The 13,804-nt window shown below is 47.5% G+C and overlaps 2 protein-coding genes across 2 annotated transcripts; both read right to left on the bottom strand.

Moving 5' to 3' along the window:
- Positions 1 to 1,118: 1,118 nt before the first annotated feature.
- On the bottom strand, positions 1,119 to 4,342 carry F4817DRAFT_264049 (uncharacterized protein). The gene is made up of 2 exons (XM_049299336.1): positions 3,434 to 4,342; positions 1,119 to 2,662 (listed from the first exon to the last, which is right to left on the bottom strand). Exons 1-2 carry the CDS (start codon positions 3,818 to 3,820, stop codon positions 1,226 to 1,228), a joined length of 1,824 nt encoding a protein of 607 aa, XP_049162279.1. The 5' UTR covers positions 3,821 to 4,342; the 3' UTR covers positions 1,119 to 1,225.
- Positions 4,343 to 7,196: 2,854 nt separating this feature from the next.
- F4817DRAFT_312916 (kama family protein) lies at positions 7,197 to 8,983 on the bottom strand (the record flags this gene model as incomplete). Its single annotated transcript, XM_049300184.1, has 5 exons — positions 7,197 to 7,487; positions 7,586 to 8,136; positions 8,185 to 8,372; positions 8,462 to 8,649; positions 8,705 to 8,983. 5 exons carry the CDS (start codon positions 8,981 to 8,983, stop codon positions 7,197 to 7,199), a joined length of 1,497 nt encoding a protein of 498 aa, XP_049162278.1.
- Positions 8,984 to 13,804: the final 4,821 nt, after the last annotated feature.

Genomic DNA, 13,804 nt, shown 5'->3' with positions numbered 1-13,804 from the left:
TTTAGACGACTCGGCGAGTACGGCATGATATCGCTACATGTAATGTAATCCGTAGGACTGGATGAGTACGCGTACCTGCAGGACGCGGTCGATATCGACCTGTCTACCTCAAGATTATAATATTATCTATCCATACCTAAGTGCATTATCTAGTCTATTTAAACAGGCCAGACTATATAATAAATAGAACCCTGCACTAGCACCACCCTAAACTAATCCTGCGCCTATCTTGACTAATAACGACTTAAATATATACGTCTGACGCACGTCCTCTATACCCGCCTACTGGTACACTAACGTTTCAACAACTACGCTACGTTAGTTCCTTGTCTCCCGGCACGAGAACTCGCGTGTTACTAGTGGCCGCGAGAAAGCCGTGATAGATTGGCTATGCAGGTCATCTGATCATCATCTCTCTCCACCCCTCCGAGCTGAGGGATCTACGTGTCCCGCATGAACCTATAAGCACGCCTAGTCCATCTACTATGTATACCCAACGTCAGCCTACCTGAGCTTAAGTAGTCCCGATAGTGCATATGTATACTATTATGTACTAGCAGTCTGCGCCTACTATGTACGTATCACACTTCTCGAATTATTCATTTTTGCCATCGGACACCCGAAGGAGAAAAAAAGAGTGAAGTTCAACGGTCCCGAATACCTCGGTCCGGATACAGTGTATTGGAAACATAAAGCTAGCTAGCTAATGCTGTACGTGGGCAACTTCCAAGTAGTAGTCTAACAGGACGTAGTAATAAAATAGACTATCATAAGGGTAGGGGGGGACTTTCTCAGAAATTGCGACACTGTTGCTTTCTATTCCTGCTATTCCCTAAGACATGTGTCTCGTACCGAGCCCTGTAAACAAAACAAAAAAAACGGCCTTACAACGGTCGATAACATTTTGATACCTCGCCAAAAACCCCTTCGTAACTCCACGCAATGATTGATTGATTGTGTTTCCATGTACATGAACGCCAGTTTGGGTATGCTCGTCGCAATCCCATGTCATTCGTTTCCCTCCACGACTGCTAGGCGCGAGGTTCGTTTCGCAAAATGAATAGTAAAAAGTATAGGACCGGCGTGAGACAAGAGTCTAATAAGATGGATAGTAATAAACGGCATAGTGAGAGAAGGTCTACGTTGGCAAGTCGCGTAACCATGGGGAGTGTGTTGGCCATTGCGATTGATCATTCTCGATATCGCTGGCATATATCTGTATAGCTTAAACTCGTCGTACTCGATTCCAGAAGCGCTTCACAACATTGCTGTCCGTAGGAGTAGGAAGACCGAGCTCGTGGTCGATATCCGCAAAAATCTTGTCCATGCTCTCTTTAGCACCGTGACTAGTGTACGGAGCAGAGGTAGGTGCATCGTCCCGAAATGCAAGCACTTGTGACGGTTTGCTGGAATACGGTCGTGGCGCTTGTTGCCACCCGTACAAATTGTCTTCGCAGGCCCGTAGATCGGGTCGCGTAAGCGTCATGCGTAGCGTCATCTCACGGGAAGCTGCAGGTACTTGCGCATAGGTTTCTGGAAGTCTAGATGGATAGTCATTGGTACGAGGTCGCTGAAGCGACTTGTCGTGTTTGTCTAGCGTGTCGGGGGTTCTAGGCGACTCGGGATCTGGTAGCGATGCGTCGTCACTGTAAATAGATGATTTATCATCCTCCAGGAACGTCTTGAACTTCTCCGAGTCTGGAGAAAATATCCCATCCGATTGGCCCTTTGCGCTTGGCAAATCCCTATACGGAATTGCCGAAGAATCACTCGAAGGGAAACCAAACTCGATTGCTTCATCAAACTTCTGCGGCGAAGCTAGGTATACTCGCAGTTTCAAGCGCGCCTCGGGATCCTGATAATGAGTAGCGCCGGGGTCAATCGAGGATATCGATTCGTAGGCAGCATGTTTCGGAGTGATAAGCGACAGCGCCCTAGATTTCCGTCGTCCAGGTTGCGGAAAGCCTACCGAGGTAGCAGATGTCGAGTTAGCAGAAGGCGGTGGTTGTTGCGCATCCTTTGTCCCTGGTCTACTTGAGATAGATGTGCGACCAAATGGGACCTTGGAGAAGGACATATGTCGACGGAACGAAGGGGACCTTGGATCCTTAGGAGCCATAGGCACCGACTCCCTCAAATTCACATGATAGTCGTCGAGAGCAAGTCGTAGGTTGAGATCCTCCTCTTCGTCCAGCCATCGGAAGCTGTCGTAAAGCGAGTCGCGCTTTCCAGCGGAAGCATTGTCGCTTAGCAGAGACTCCATACTAGGTCGCTCTGATGAAGACAAAGTTGGTGGATAGACTGGAGGTGGTGAAGGGCGTCTGTTCGCAAGACGGCCGGCCTTGAAGAATGCCTCGTCAGCAGCATCCAAGATGACACTCTGCCTTAACTGTCTAGCGACAAGGACTTGCTCCTCCCTAGTCAGGTGCTTCTCCCTAATCTTAGCGGGAAGCTTGGCCAGGAACGCGCAATCGGCAGAGAATACGTTGTCCTGACAAGTTGGAGAGGTAGTCGGTCGCTCTAGTGGTCTACCGGGAACGATAGCGCTGAGCGATGCTCCACGACGCTGATGATGTCGGCGGAGTTCCTTGTCGGGTGGGCTTGAGGGGTCTAAGACACCAACAGTCTGAGCAAGACGTAAACGCTCCAAGGTGGAGAAATACTGTAGAAAAGAGGGGGCAAAGATTTAGTAAAAGCGTTCAAGGCCTGAAGATGACTGGTAGAAAAGGCAGAATTCAGAATTAAGGTAATATGTTATGCAATATGTAAAGGGAAGGGGTGAAAGTGTGCCGTGCTGCAGGAACGGGCATAGTTGGCATAGAAGGAAGCACCCATGCATGCAACAAGTGCTATGAAGAACGCAGGCTTGCACTGACAGTGGCCTAAAGCGTTCAGAGCGTTGCAGTTGCAGTTGCAATATGCAGTAATATGCAAGGTAGTTGTGCCTGTGACTTCATTGGCGACTTCAATGTTGTTTCCCAGCGTTCCTTCGCACCCCCCTTTCCAACGTCGATACGAATATCCCAATTGGCAGGAAGCACTTGCCACGCAAAGTTGCGTCGGCGCGTCTCTGCAACTCTAGTCTTATAGACTACCCAATCCGAAAAGGACTTGAGCTAGAGGGAATAAATAAGAGATGTGAAGCCCCACAAAGTGCCGAAGGCGTTCCAGTCCCGCAAGGACGACAAGGACGAAAGGTATGTATGTGGTCTAGAATGCAGTCGCGTTTTACACGTGTAAACACTTGCGATCGTCTTTTTTTCTTTTTTCTTTCCCTTTCGTACCTTTTTTTTTGTCTTCCCCTCACCTGGGTGCTTTATCATTCCATGATCGTGTGCAACCAACCGTAAGGTAGTATCGATAACATAGTAAAGATATATCGAGAATACATAAAGAAGTAAAATAAAATAAGATGAAAAATATTGTAACTTACTTTTCTCCTGATGGCTATGGGAAGAGCCTCAAATTCCTCAATTTCCTTTCGCGTAAGATGTGGATGCGGCGGTAGCGTCATATCGTAATTAAGCTGATCCCTCTCATTTCTATTAGTCTTCTTCCTAACCGTACTATTGCTGTTGACCGTCGTGCCTAGCCATTGTCGGAGCGAACTAAGCGAATGATGATTTGGGCCTGAGTGACCTCGGTGAGAATGCGCCTTCGGAGGTTGCGCCAGTTCGTGTTGCTGTCGGGCCTGATCGAGAAGGCTGTTGTGATAATCCACCGTACTACGTAAGTCAACAATAGTATTGGGGCGGGCCGCTTGAATGTCTGGATAGTTCCCTTCGCCTGCGAGTTTGCTATTTGCGCAATGCCGCCGCATTGTTAATGTAGTAGGGCCGGATTAATTGGTTCGGACGCCAGAAACCATCATCTAAAGTTTAATATGAGTCGGGAGAGAGAGATTTAGACTTAGATGCACGAAGGCATAATTGCTCCTCAAAAACACAATCTTTGATGGAAGCAGCAGGAAAAGAAGATTAGGTTTAGAGAAAGGAGTTGAATGTAATGTAGTGAATAATACGAATTGCGTAGATACCAAGTGATAAAATTGAACCCAGTGTTGATTCAGTGCGCATTTGCCCGGAGAACCAGAAGAAGAGAGAGAACAGGCACTACGTCAAATGGATAGAATGGGTAGCAGTATCACACGGGATGAAGCTCTTGAATAAATGCCTAACAGTGCGGTTCCCGAATGCTGGGAATTTCAGGATCCCAGCCGTAACCTTGACAGGTAGGAAACCTTGACTAGGATATTGACCGTTTTTTTGCCCTCGTCAGGCCCTCGTCAGGACTTTGGTCTTTCCTAGCGACTAAGAATCATTATTGGCGGGAAGGCTTGATGGGGGACGAGAGTCTAGTCCATAATAGGGTTAAGCTAGGAACGACGTATCCCCTATGAGGAAATATACTGGAGAAAGAAGAACAATTCGTGGGGTTCCACCTATCAAAAACGTGGTTTACCACCTCCATCCTTGGACCTTCGGACTCCTATGCCCCTGGGCCTGTGCTTCCAGGCCTGCAGCTTGTACCTACGCCTCCTACATACGCCGACGTAAGCTAATACCTAGGTACCTAGCACAATAGGAACAATAAGTTATGTAATTATGTACGTGCATTCCACCATCAACGGCATTCATTCAATTTATCAGAAACTCTACATTTGTACTACATCCCTCTTTGAGTGCCGAATATGCGTAGGCACGACGTTAATATTGTCGTGATACCACGCGCAGCTTCTATCAGTACTCAACTACTATGCATTACGATATATTGAATATTACGATATATTAAAGGAATAATGTCAGGATGTGTAAATTTGCCGCAGCGCAACCAGCCCACATATGTACGTGCCTGTTTCATCCACATCGCCATCACTGATGCTATGGCGGTTATCTACACGCAAATGCCCTCTTTATATTATTACAGAAGAGACTAAATTATTCTAATATATATCTAATATATACCTCTAAGGTCAATCATTCTACTAGTCAGCTGTCCACCTTGCGGGGCATCATACCACAACTCATATAGACGACTATGTACTAGTAGTTCTAAGTTAGTTCTGTTCTTGAGCCTTGTCAATTGTCGGTATATTCCGGTCAGTATGTATATATGGCACGTTTCTGAATCACACACGGACCCCGAGCGCAAGACCCTGTGATAATATAGAGTTATGCGGCTATAATCAATACTAAACCATCTCGCGGCCCAGATTTGAGGCCTTCATAACGAAGCCCCCTGCATCATAAATGTAGTTTCGTTTACCGTCGACCTTGAGCCTGCTAAGCGTAGCCGGACTCCTGGAAACGATGAGACGGTGCTCTGTACAGACTGTACTACTCTACGGCAGCCGAGTCGCCGAATGGTCCTTTCAGCCTTGGCTAGCTAGCTTTTAATGAGCACCCGCCCTGGCTCTGAGAAACGACTAGGGTCGTATTCTTTCTAGAAGAGCTCTTAGTCTCAGATCACGGTGGCTATGCACAGTGGCTTCAATCAGAAACTAAAACTATGGAGGCGTGTTGTACAGATGTAAGGGCGCACGGCAACATGCCATCACATCATTATCCGCGAGGGGAAGACTATCGGTGGTGAGCTTTGACGGGATCGACTCTCGCGATAACTTAAAGCTCAAGCTATTGTATGCGTGACTATGCGCTACTGCGAGGCTATCGCACGCGTCTGAAGCGCACATCTTCTTCCTCTTTAAGCTACGCATTGACCAGACTATCCTGATATATATGCATGGCAAGAACACACAAGACTGAGAAATCCGGGGTGAGCTTGGAAGCTAAGACAACAGACTTATTACCTAAAGTATTAGGTATGTATAAGGATGATGCTTGACCATTACACTAAATAAACTAACGATCCTACTAAGAAGGAGATCATAATACTACAACTAGTGTCCATGCGTTCCGTGCTGGCACACTCCGGAGACAGCATGACCTGGGTTAATAGTCTGTGAGGCTGGCCAGCATCTAAGTAATTGACCGAAGCAGTAAAGACACTCCTAACCTGGAAACCAACACAAAAACCCTCACTTCCCGGCCTTATTTGACAAGACTTCTAACAGATGGTAGATAGCTCCATGTACCTTACGTACTTGGTTACCCTAGAGGATAACCGAATATATTCCAAAGCCTCGATTAGGTGTTTTATTTACTGATACATGTCCTCCTCAACACTCCCCAGTCAACTCGGTTTGTTACCGGCTGCGGGAACGGATGGCCTGCCGGGATCCGGTGATGATGGCCCTCGGTTTAAGCTATTCAGCGATGAGCTCGATCAGGAATATCCATCTATATTGACCCCTAAAACGACGATGTTCCTAGATTATAATCATCTAAAATTACAGGCTTTCTTAGGACTTTGCGACCAATATAATGTCGACCTGCTCTCCATGGTCTGGCATGCTGGCCTTGATAGAGTCAGCCTCGGGGCGCGGCCGCGTCGTTAGTCGAAATTATCGTATCCTAGTTTACATACTACATACGTGGAATCAGTTGGTAGTCCTTTCTTTCCGAAGGATAACCATTGGTAGCCGCTTGGAATCTAGAGTTCTTTTATCGTTCATGAAGCAACACTGCCTGGATGCTATGCATCAGTATTCGGCCGCATAGCCTCGCAGCCTCGCCGACCTCAATAACTACTTCGTACGAAAGTAGTAATGATCCAAGGGCAACCCTTCTTTACTCATGTCACTCAAACTCTTACGTCCTCAGCCGAATGGATCAAGACTTAGGCAGACCATTCATAGAGCCAGGGCCATGGGATGTACGGCATTTCGCCGTCTCTGACCACGAAGGAAAATCTTGTAAGAGGTAGGTACCTAAGGTAGGCAGATAATAAGAGGTGGCTCGAATTGCGGCATCTACGGAATCAACTACTTACTTACATAGACAGCTAGTCGCCCACAAAGCATTAGCGTATCATGTCATGCAGCCTTGAGATATGGAGTTAGAAAAAGTCCATGGTTTAGAACTATGTAGATATATATATATACCGGTGTTGTCGCCATTCTGCCTTAGTATCAAACACCTAGCCATTACACACTCCACATCCTCAATATATCCAAGAAACAATCTAGCCTAGCCTACCACACCACATCACTCCAATCTCAATCCCTTACATATATATATATATCCAAGAGAACCACATCCCACACCCCACAACCTTCACCAGATACCTAACCCAACCTACGCGGTCACCAGCGTATCCAACGGATCATAATACCTATAAACCTTGCCCTCCTTCTCCCCCCGCGTCAGCGACGGCTGCGTAAACGTCGACACCCCAGTCGTCCGATCATACGACTCGCGGAGCGCAGCAGGCCTCTTGCCACCGCCCTCGGGCAAGTCGACGACGAACTTGGGGATGTAGAACCCGGCCACCGTGCCCTGGATCGCCGACTCGATGTCGAGGATCGTCTGCAGCGGCGTGCGCAGGTGCTCGATTTTCTTGACCATGTCGCATTGGTAGACGTAGTACTGTTTGACCAACAGACCCGAGGTTAGTGATTTAGGTAGGGAGGTAGGTGGGTAGTTGTGTTATGTTATGCTGTCTTGGGAAAAGGGGGAGGTCTCACCGGCTGAATGCCCATCCTCGCCAACCTCTTAACAAGCGTCTCCATAATCTCAACACTATCATTAACCCCCCTAAGCAGCACCGTCTGATTCCTCACCGTCATACCCGCCTGCATCAACCTCAAACTAGCCCGTTCCGTGACCCACGAAATCTCATTCGGATGGTTAAAATGGGTATGCAGCGCCATATGCTTTCCCGCCTGCCGCGCCTTATCCGAGACGCGGATCAGGGTATCCGTCCACGGATCCTCTCTATCGAGGAACCTATGCGGCGACACGGCTAGACCTTTCGACGCGATGCGGAACCGCTCGATGTTCTTCATGCCGATGAGCCGGTCGCCGATCCACTCCAGGATGTGCGGGGCTAAGTAGAAGGCGTCGCCGCCGGAGACGACGATGTCGTGGAGGCCTTCTTGGCTCTCGATGTAGTCAAAGGCTTTGGTGAGTCTGTCGCGTGTCGTCCGGAAGGACTCCTTGGTTACTAGCTCGGTGTCGGCGCCGATGCCGTAGGATCTGGTGCAGTAGAGACAGTATGTCGGGCAGACCGAGGTTGCTGGGACTGTTAGCAGTGGTCAGAATATATGCTTGGGTAGAATCATACGGAGTAGTAGCGCCTTGTCGGGATAGCGATGTACGACGGCCGGGGCTGGCGAGTCTTTCTGCTCGTTTAAGGAGTCAAGCCTGAGTGCGGGATGGTCTTTCATCATTATAGATCCCAAAGGGATGAACTGCTGGAAGATTGGGTCGTTCGCCGGATCCTTCCAGTTGATTCTACTTAAGACGTACGGCCTGTTCCAAGTTAGAGCTGAAATAGTCATACCGGCCGATAGCCTCTTTTATGTTTTTGTCTTCCTTATTTATTTATCAGGGGTACTTACATGACCCTAACAGACATGGTAGACTCCCTCATCCCACTTACAACATCCCCCATAAGCTCTTCTCGACTCTGCATACCCCCTATACGGTGGTGACGAGGCATCTCGGCTGGAAGGACATTGTCGAGAAAGTCCAGCATATTATCGGCTAATAGCTTACGATCGCGCCCTAGCTTGGCCTCGACGACATTCTAAAGCGTTTAGCGAGTGTAAAAAAGAAAAGAAAGAAAAGGAGGTTGAGCCTACTTTGACACCCCATTTCCAAGACAGAAAATCTTCTCTAGGCACATCCTTCCATAATGAAATAGCGCGCCAGAACTCGTCTTCTGGTTCGGAGAGGGTCGCTAATTGTGATACGGGTGGTAGAGAAAGTTCACGGGTGACTTCTGATGAGAACGAACGTCGAGGATGGAAGGTGGGTATTTTTCTTGCTAAGTAGGATGAAGTCTGTGGTACACTAAAACACCTCAAAACCCCTTTACCACGAAGGAGGACTCGGGGCCCGAGACGAATACAGAGAGACATTCTTCGTTCGAGGATGTTACGCTGCGAGCTAATTGACAATGTGGGAAGTAGATATTCATATATAATTTGGATATGTGCTTCTATGACTTAATGATGTACTAGAAGTATCTTAACAAAGATATATCAAGACACTGGAAGCGTCATCCTTATATAGCAGTACAAATCACTTCTAGAGTATCAACATCATAGACTATAAGGATCAATCGCTGTCGTCAGCTTTCTTGATACAACACCATGTTACCATCCTGTTCTTCTGGGTCGGGTCCGCGACTAACGCCAGCGTCCACACTGTAGTCGGCGAATGGGTTACATATCCTAGAATCCGGCAGCTGTCTAGATCGAGATTGTCGCCAGCGATAATGTAAGAGAGGATAGATTGGGACTATAGCAGAGCAGTTTACTCCGTATCTGTGACCCGGTCCAGAGGACTGGGTTTGTGATGTGACCCCTATTCGTCAACTTTAAACCCATAACTATATAATATGCAGAACCCTCATGGTACCCATTAATAACACGATAGCTGATGATACCTCTTAGTGGGTACCAAGACCACTATGATATATGGCTGTAGCTAGCGGGAATTGCATTAGTAAGAGCCTGTTTATATTTGGCGTATCCGGTAAAGGGGATCTTTCGGCATCGTGTGGTATACATTACGCACATATCTTAGGTTGTATGTACTCGGTAGTAGATAGCATATGCAACGACAATCCGTCGAAGAGGGAGAGGGCCATGCTCATGACCGGAGTCTCGGGTAGTATGGCTCGACATGGGTATTAATGCCATCCTTTGGATCGGGGGGGGGTGGGGAGAATAATGTAGATGAACTACACTAAGTGGCATGCTACCACCGGTTGACATGGTCCCCGTAGAGGCCGTAAAGGTTACTGCTTTTGATCTTGAGCCTCATCCCGAGTGACTAAATTATGGCGTTACTAGTTGGGCATATTTTAAGCCTAGCTCAGGAGCACTGTTAACTAGCCTCCTCCTTATTAATGCTAAATTAACATAATTCTTCATCGGGTTGGACTATGTTAGCTATCCATGGCCGTGGGATTTTCCTCATGCTACCTTAAGCAGGTATCCACTATGGACTATACCAACTGATCATGATTCAACTTGGATACTCCAACTCCGGCATTGCTTTACCGGTCCAAGAGATTTTGGTAGTGAAAGAATGTGCGTCTAATTGCCTCACTTAAAGAGAGTCATAGACAACTCTCCGACCTACTCCTACGTATCATTATCAGTTTTGTTACCCTTTTGTGCCATAGCCGCCCAATGTTACTGTTAGTTGCCATTGCCGTTCCCAGCTCTCTAGAGGGAGCTTCCTGTATGATCCCTGAAGACCTGCCCGCAGAATAGTCAGGTGAAAGTGAATGCTGTTCCGTAATTTGCATGCCTATGCACTGTAACCGGCTTCCTCATGTAGCTTAGTTACATCCGAGAGGAGATATGCGATGCACGGTTATGGCCTTGCCGCTGTAGACTGACGGTGGTACTCCTTGTCACTATAGGGGAGCCTATGCTATCACTCTTAGCTGCTGATTGGGTTCCGTCTACGCGGTAACGATGCCTTCTATCTTTGCTGGGTGGAGTTCAGCTGATAGGTTTACGCAGCGCCAAGTTTGAGGGCTGATATGAAAAGGCCTCATACGTAGGAATTTCTTCCTCGTTGGTTCGAGCGGTTCTTGGTCTAGACTAAGAGATACCCTAGCGCTGAGCTGGCAATACCCCCCCCCCAGAATTACTTCATAGTCTATTGAGCTAGGAGAAAGTATTAGCAAATGACAAGGTATATGCCATATCTAGTACTAATACTATATTATGCGAGCAACAGGGGTATGTTTCTTCATTACAGCGCTTAAACACCTTATGTAGACGCCTCATTACCCAGAAAAATATACATTCGGCGATTCTACACGGCTACCTCGTAGCTTTGCATTAGTAGTTAGGCTATGGCCGCGTTGTTGCCATGATCTAAGCCGATCAATACTACATGTTGGCGGCTCTGTCGAACAGCAGTATTGCGACATGGATATGCAGTATGCAGGAATGTTTGATAGTGGCACGGCTAAGAGCCGTATAGATGTATCCGCTCGTCTCAAGCCATATACTGTAACATTAGAGTAGACAACGAGATGAGCAAATCCCGTGCGGGGTTCTTCATAAGCTCTCATCGTGGGTTATAGCGCCCTAGGCATGCTTTGGCGAAGTAGAAAGTCTGGGCGGATATGCAAGAATTTACTAGGGGGTTAGATCAAACTTCTCGTGAAGCGAGGTTAGCCCGGAAAAGGTTGCAGAGAACACCGCTGGTATGGGCCCTCTGGGGAGCAGAGCCGCTATCACAATATAGCCCAACAAGCACAACTTGGCCAGACTACGGCGGATAGGGAACGGGAGGTCGGCTTTGGGAATGGCGCGCGGGCCGCGAATCTAGGATTCGAGTATACTCTCCCATAGGATTCGCCGGTGGAGCCCCTGCCAGCAGATGGTCGGTTGCATACGTAGCCGAGCACGGAATGAAAGCTGATTCGCTAATGAATGTTAGCTATACGATCTCATTGGTCAGTCTTTGTTTTGAATACATGGGGTTCCGTTCTGGCGGGTTCAGTAGCTTCTGCAAAAATACAACCCCGTAGACGTGTTACTGTACGGTAGGATTCGAATCTCCCATCGTTATGGGGTAATTATATACAAGACCCTCTTCGTCACAGGGTTGGGTAAATGCGAAGTGGATTCGTCATAAGCCCCCCCTTTTCTAAGCAGCTCGGGTCATTCTACCCAATCCATCGGTTTCGGTTCCAGGAGATGTTGTGTCACAATGGAGTTAAGCACCATTATTACCTATTGCTTGGTTCGACCTCTCATGGACTGGATCTTTGCGAGAAAAAGTATTTCATATGAGGCTCTAACAGATCGATCCGTACGAGTGCTTGGCGTCGAGTCACGGCCTCGGGCGGTGCGGGCCGCTTTTCTGCTCAGCATTTCAAGGCCTTTCCGGGTTCAATCTTATACTCGTCCCGATACTCTGGTATAGTAATTATGGGGAAACATCACGCCAACGTATCGGGCTATACTGTCTCTTATACGAGAGGAAAGGAGCCTCTTAGCTTAACCTCTTAGTTTTTCCCGTTGCAACTCCAACTACCAACAAGCAAGAGCCGTGTAGACCAACTAATGGTGACATCAATAATCTAGTGCATAGTTGACTTCATTTCGTTATGCATGCGTGCTGCATTAGTGTCTTGTCGGGGGCAATGAAGAGAACATGTGAGTGTGTCTAAAGCAGGTGTGTGTATCTGCTCCGTCTTCCGGCTGAGGGTGTAGCAGTCTGACTCTGTTCCGACTGGAAGGTACCTGTGACCAGCTGCCTGTGACAAGCCTTGTCCTCCTGAGAAACAAGTCGACGGAATAGCACAGTATAGCATCAAAAGACCCACCCTGATTAATCATGGGACAAGAGCGATCCTATCGTAAGTTTGGGCTAAGAGATATAGCTCATTGCAAGGTGATAGATGGCTTCGGTGTGATAACTCTGGTGGTGCTACTCAAAATGTGTCTGTATTTGATTGGGACGTGGGAGCGTTCCCTGCTTTTCCTGCCGGCGGCGTTTGCATCGAGATCCTAGCTCTCGCCCTTCTCCATAACCAAGCACACCTCCAACCTCGTCAGCAGGATAGTGACAAGGATGCTGGAGAAGTCCTTATGAGTCTAAGAGCGAGCTTCGGCAGATTATCTCCTATCTCACTCCTGAGGCTGAAAGCAATAGGATCCGGGAGACGAGTGCTGTTATCTATGATGGAGGAAAGGAAACTTAGTTCGTAACATCACCAAGAAAATTATGCGTTTATAACTACTACTCTTAGGGGACGTTGGCTCTCTGGGCAATGCTCTGCCCGGCCATCGTAGTCACCTCCTAAATAGTCTATTTAAACTATCAAATCCTGATCCAGAACGGTATAGTATCGAAATAGTGGCACCCTGAAGAACTAAGGATTACCCCCTCTTTGAATAGAAGGTGAACCGTATATGGGCTCACCTAGAGGCGGTAATAGGGATGGTTAGGATACCATTATAGGTGAGGGAGCATGTATACGAAATTTGACCTGTCATCCGTCACTCACCACGTCCGGAATTCGAAAGCAGGTATCTGCCCGGGTGTTTCTCGTGATGATATTCTAACCGTTCTCGTTTATGGGTGCTCTCCTATTTAGGGATACACTCTCCGTAGCGCTTATATTTTGTTCATGTGTCGGCTAGTGTTGTATGTCGATGGCATGAGAAAGCGATCTGTGTTGGTTGGTAATAGATTAATTTAGTCGATAACGGAAACGCAAGGTACCATTGAGATAAATCTGCAGCATATACCATAGTGTGCTCCTTCTATTTATCGGATAGGGGTAGGTTGGGTGTGGCTCTGCGTATCGCACACCCCCCTAACACTAGCAGAGGAGGAGCCTGCGACAGCTAGCCACTACTCCTTCTTCCTTTCCTCAGCGTTAGATATACCTAACCAACCAACATAGATGACTTTTAGCGTACTTCTAACTACTACCTAGGTACATGATAGTTTCAAAAATGTGAATATATTCCACTTGCATTTCCTCGTAGTAAAGTATCCCCTATGTAACACCTGGCTTGAACGAACCGCGATGCCGACATCGACTAGTAGGCGATACTGATGTTTTCCCTGTCACCCGATATTCATATTGATTACGATATCGTCTACTATGGTTGGGGAGTTATAGATCCTAGTGCGATGGAAGCTCGACAATAGTATAAGAGGCATACAACTTGCAAGATCAAACATTACGACTT

The sequence above is a fragment of the Daldinia loculata genome (assembly GCF_022478755.1).
Source record: "Daldinia loculata strain CBS 113971 unplaced genomic scaffold F4817scaffold_7, whole genome shotgun sequence".
Lineage (NCBI taxonomy): Eukaryota > Fungi > Ascomycota > Sordariomycetes > Xylariales > Hypoxylaceae > Daldinia > Daldinia loculata.
This window is presented reverse-complemented; position numbering and strand designations above follow the sequence as displayed.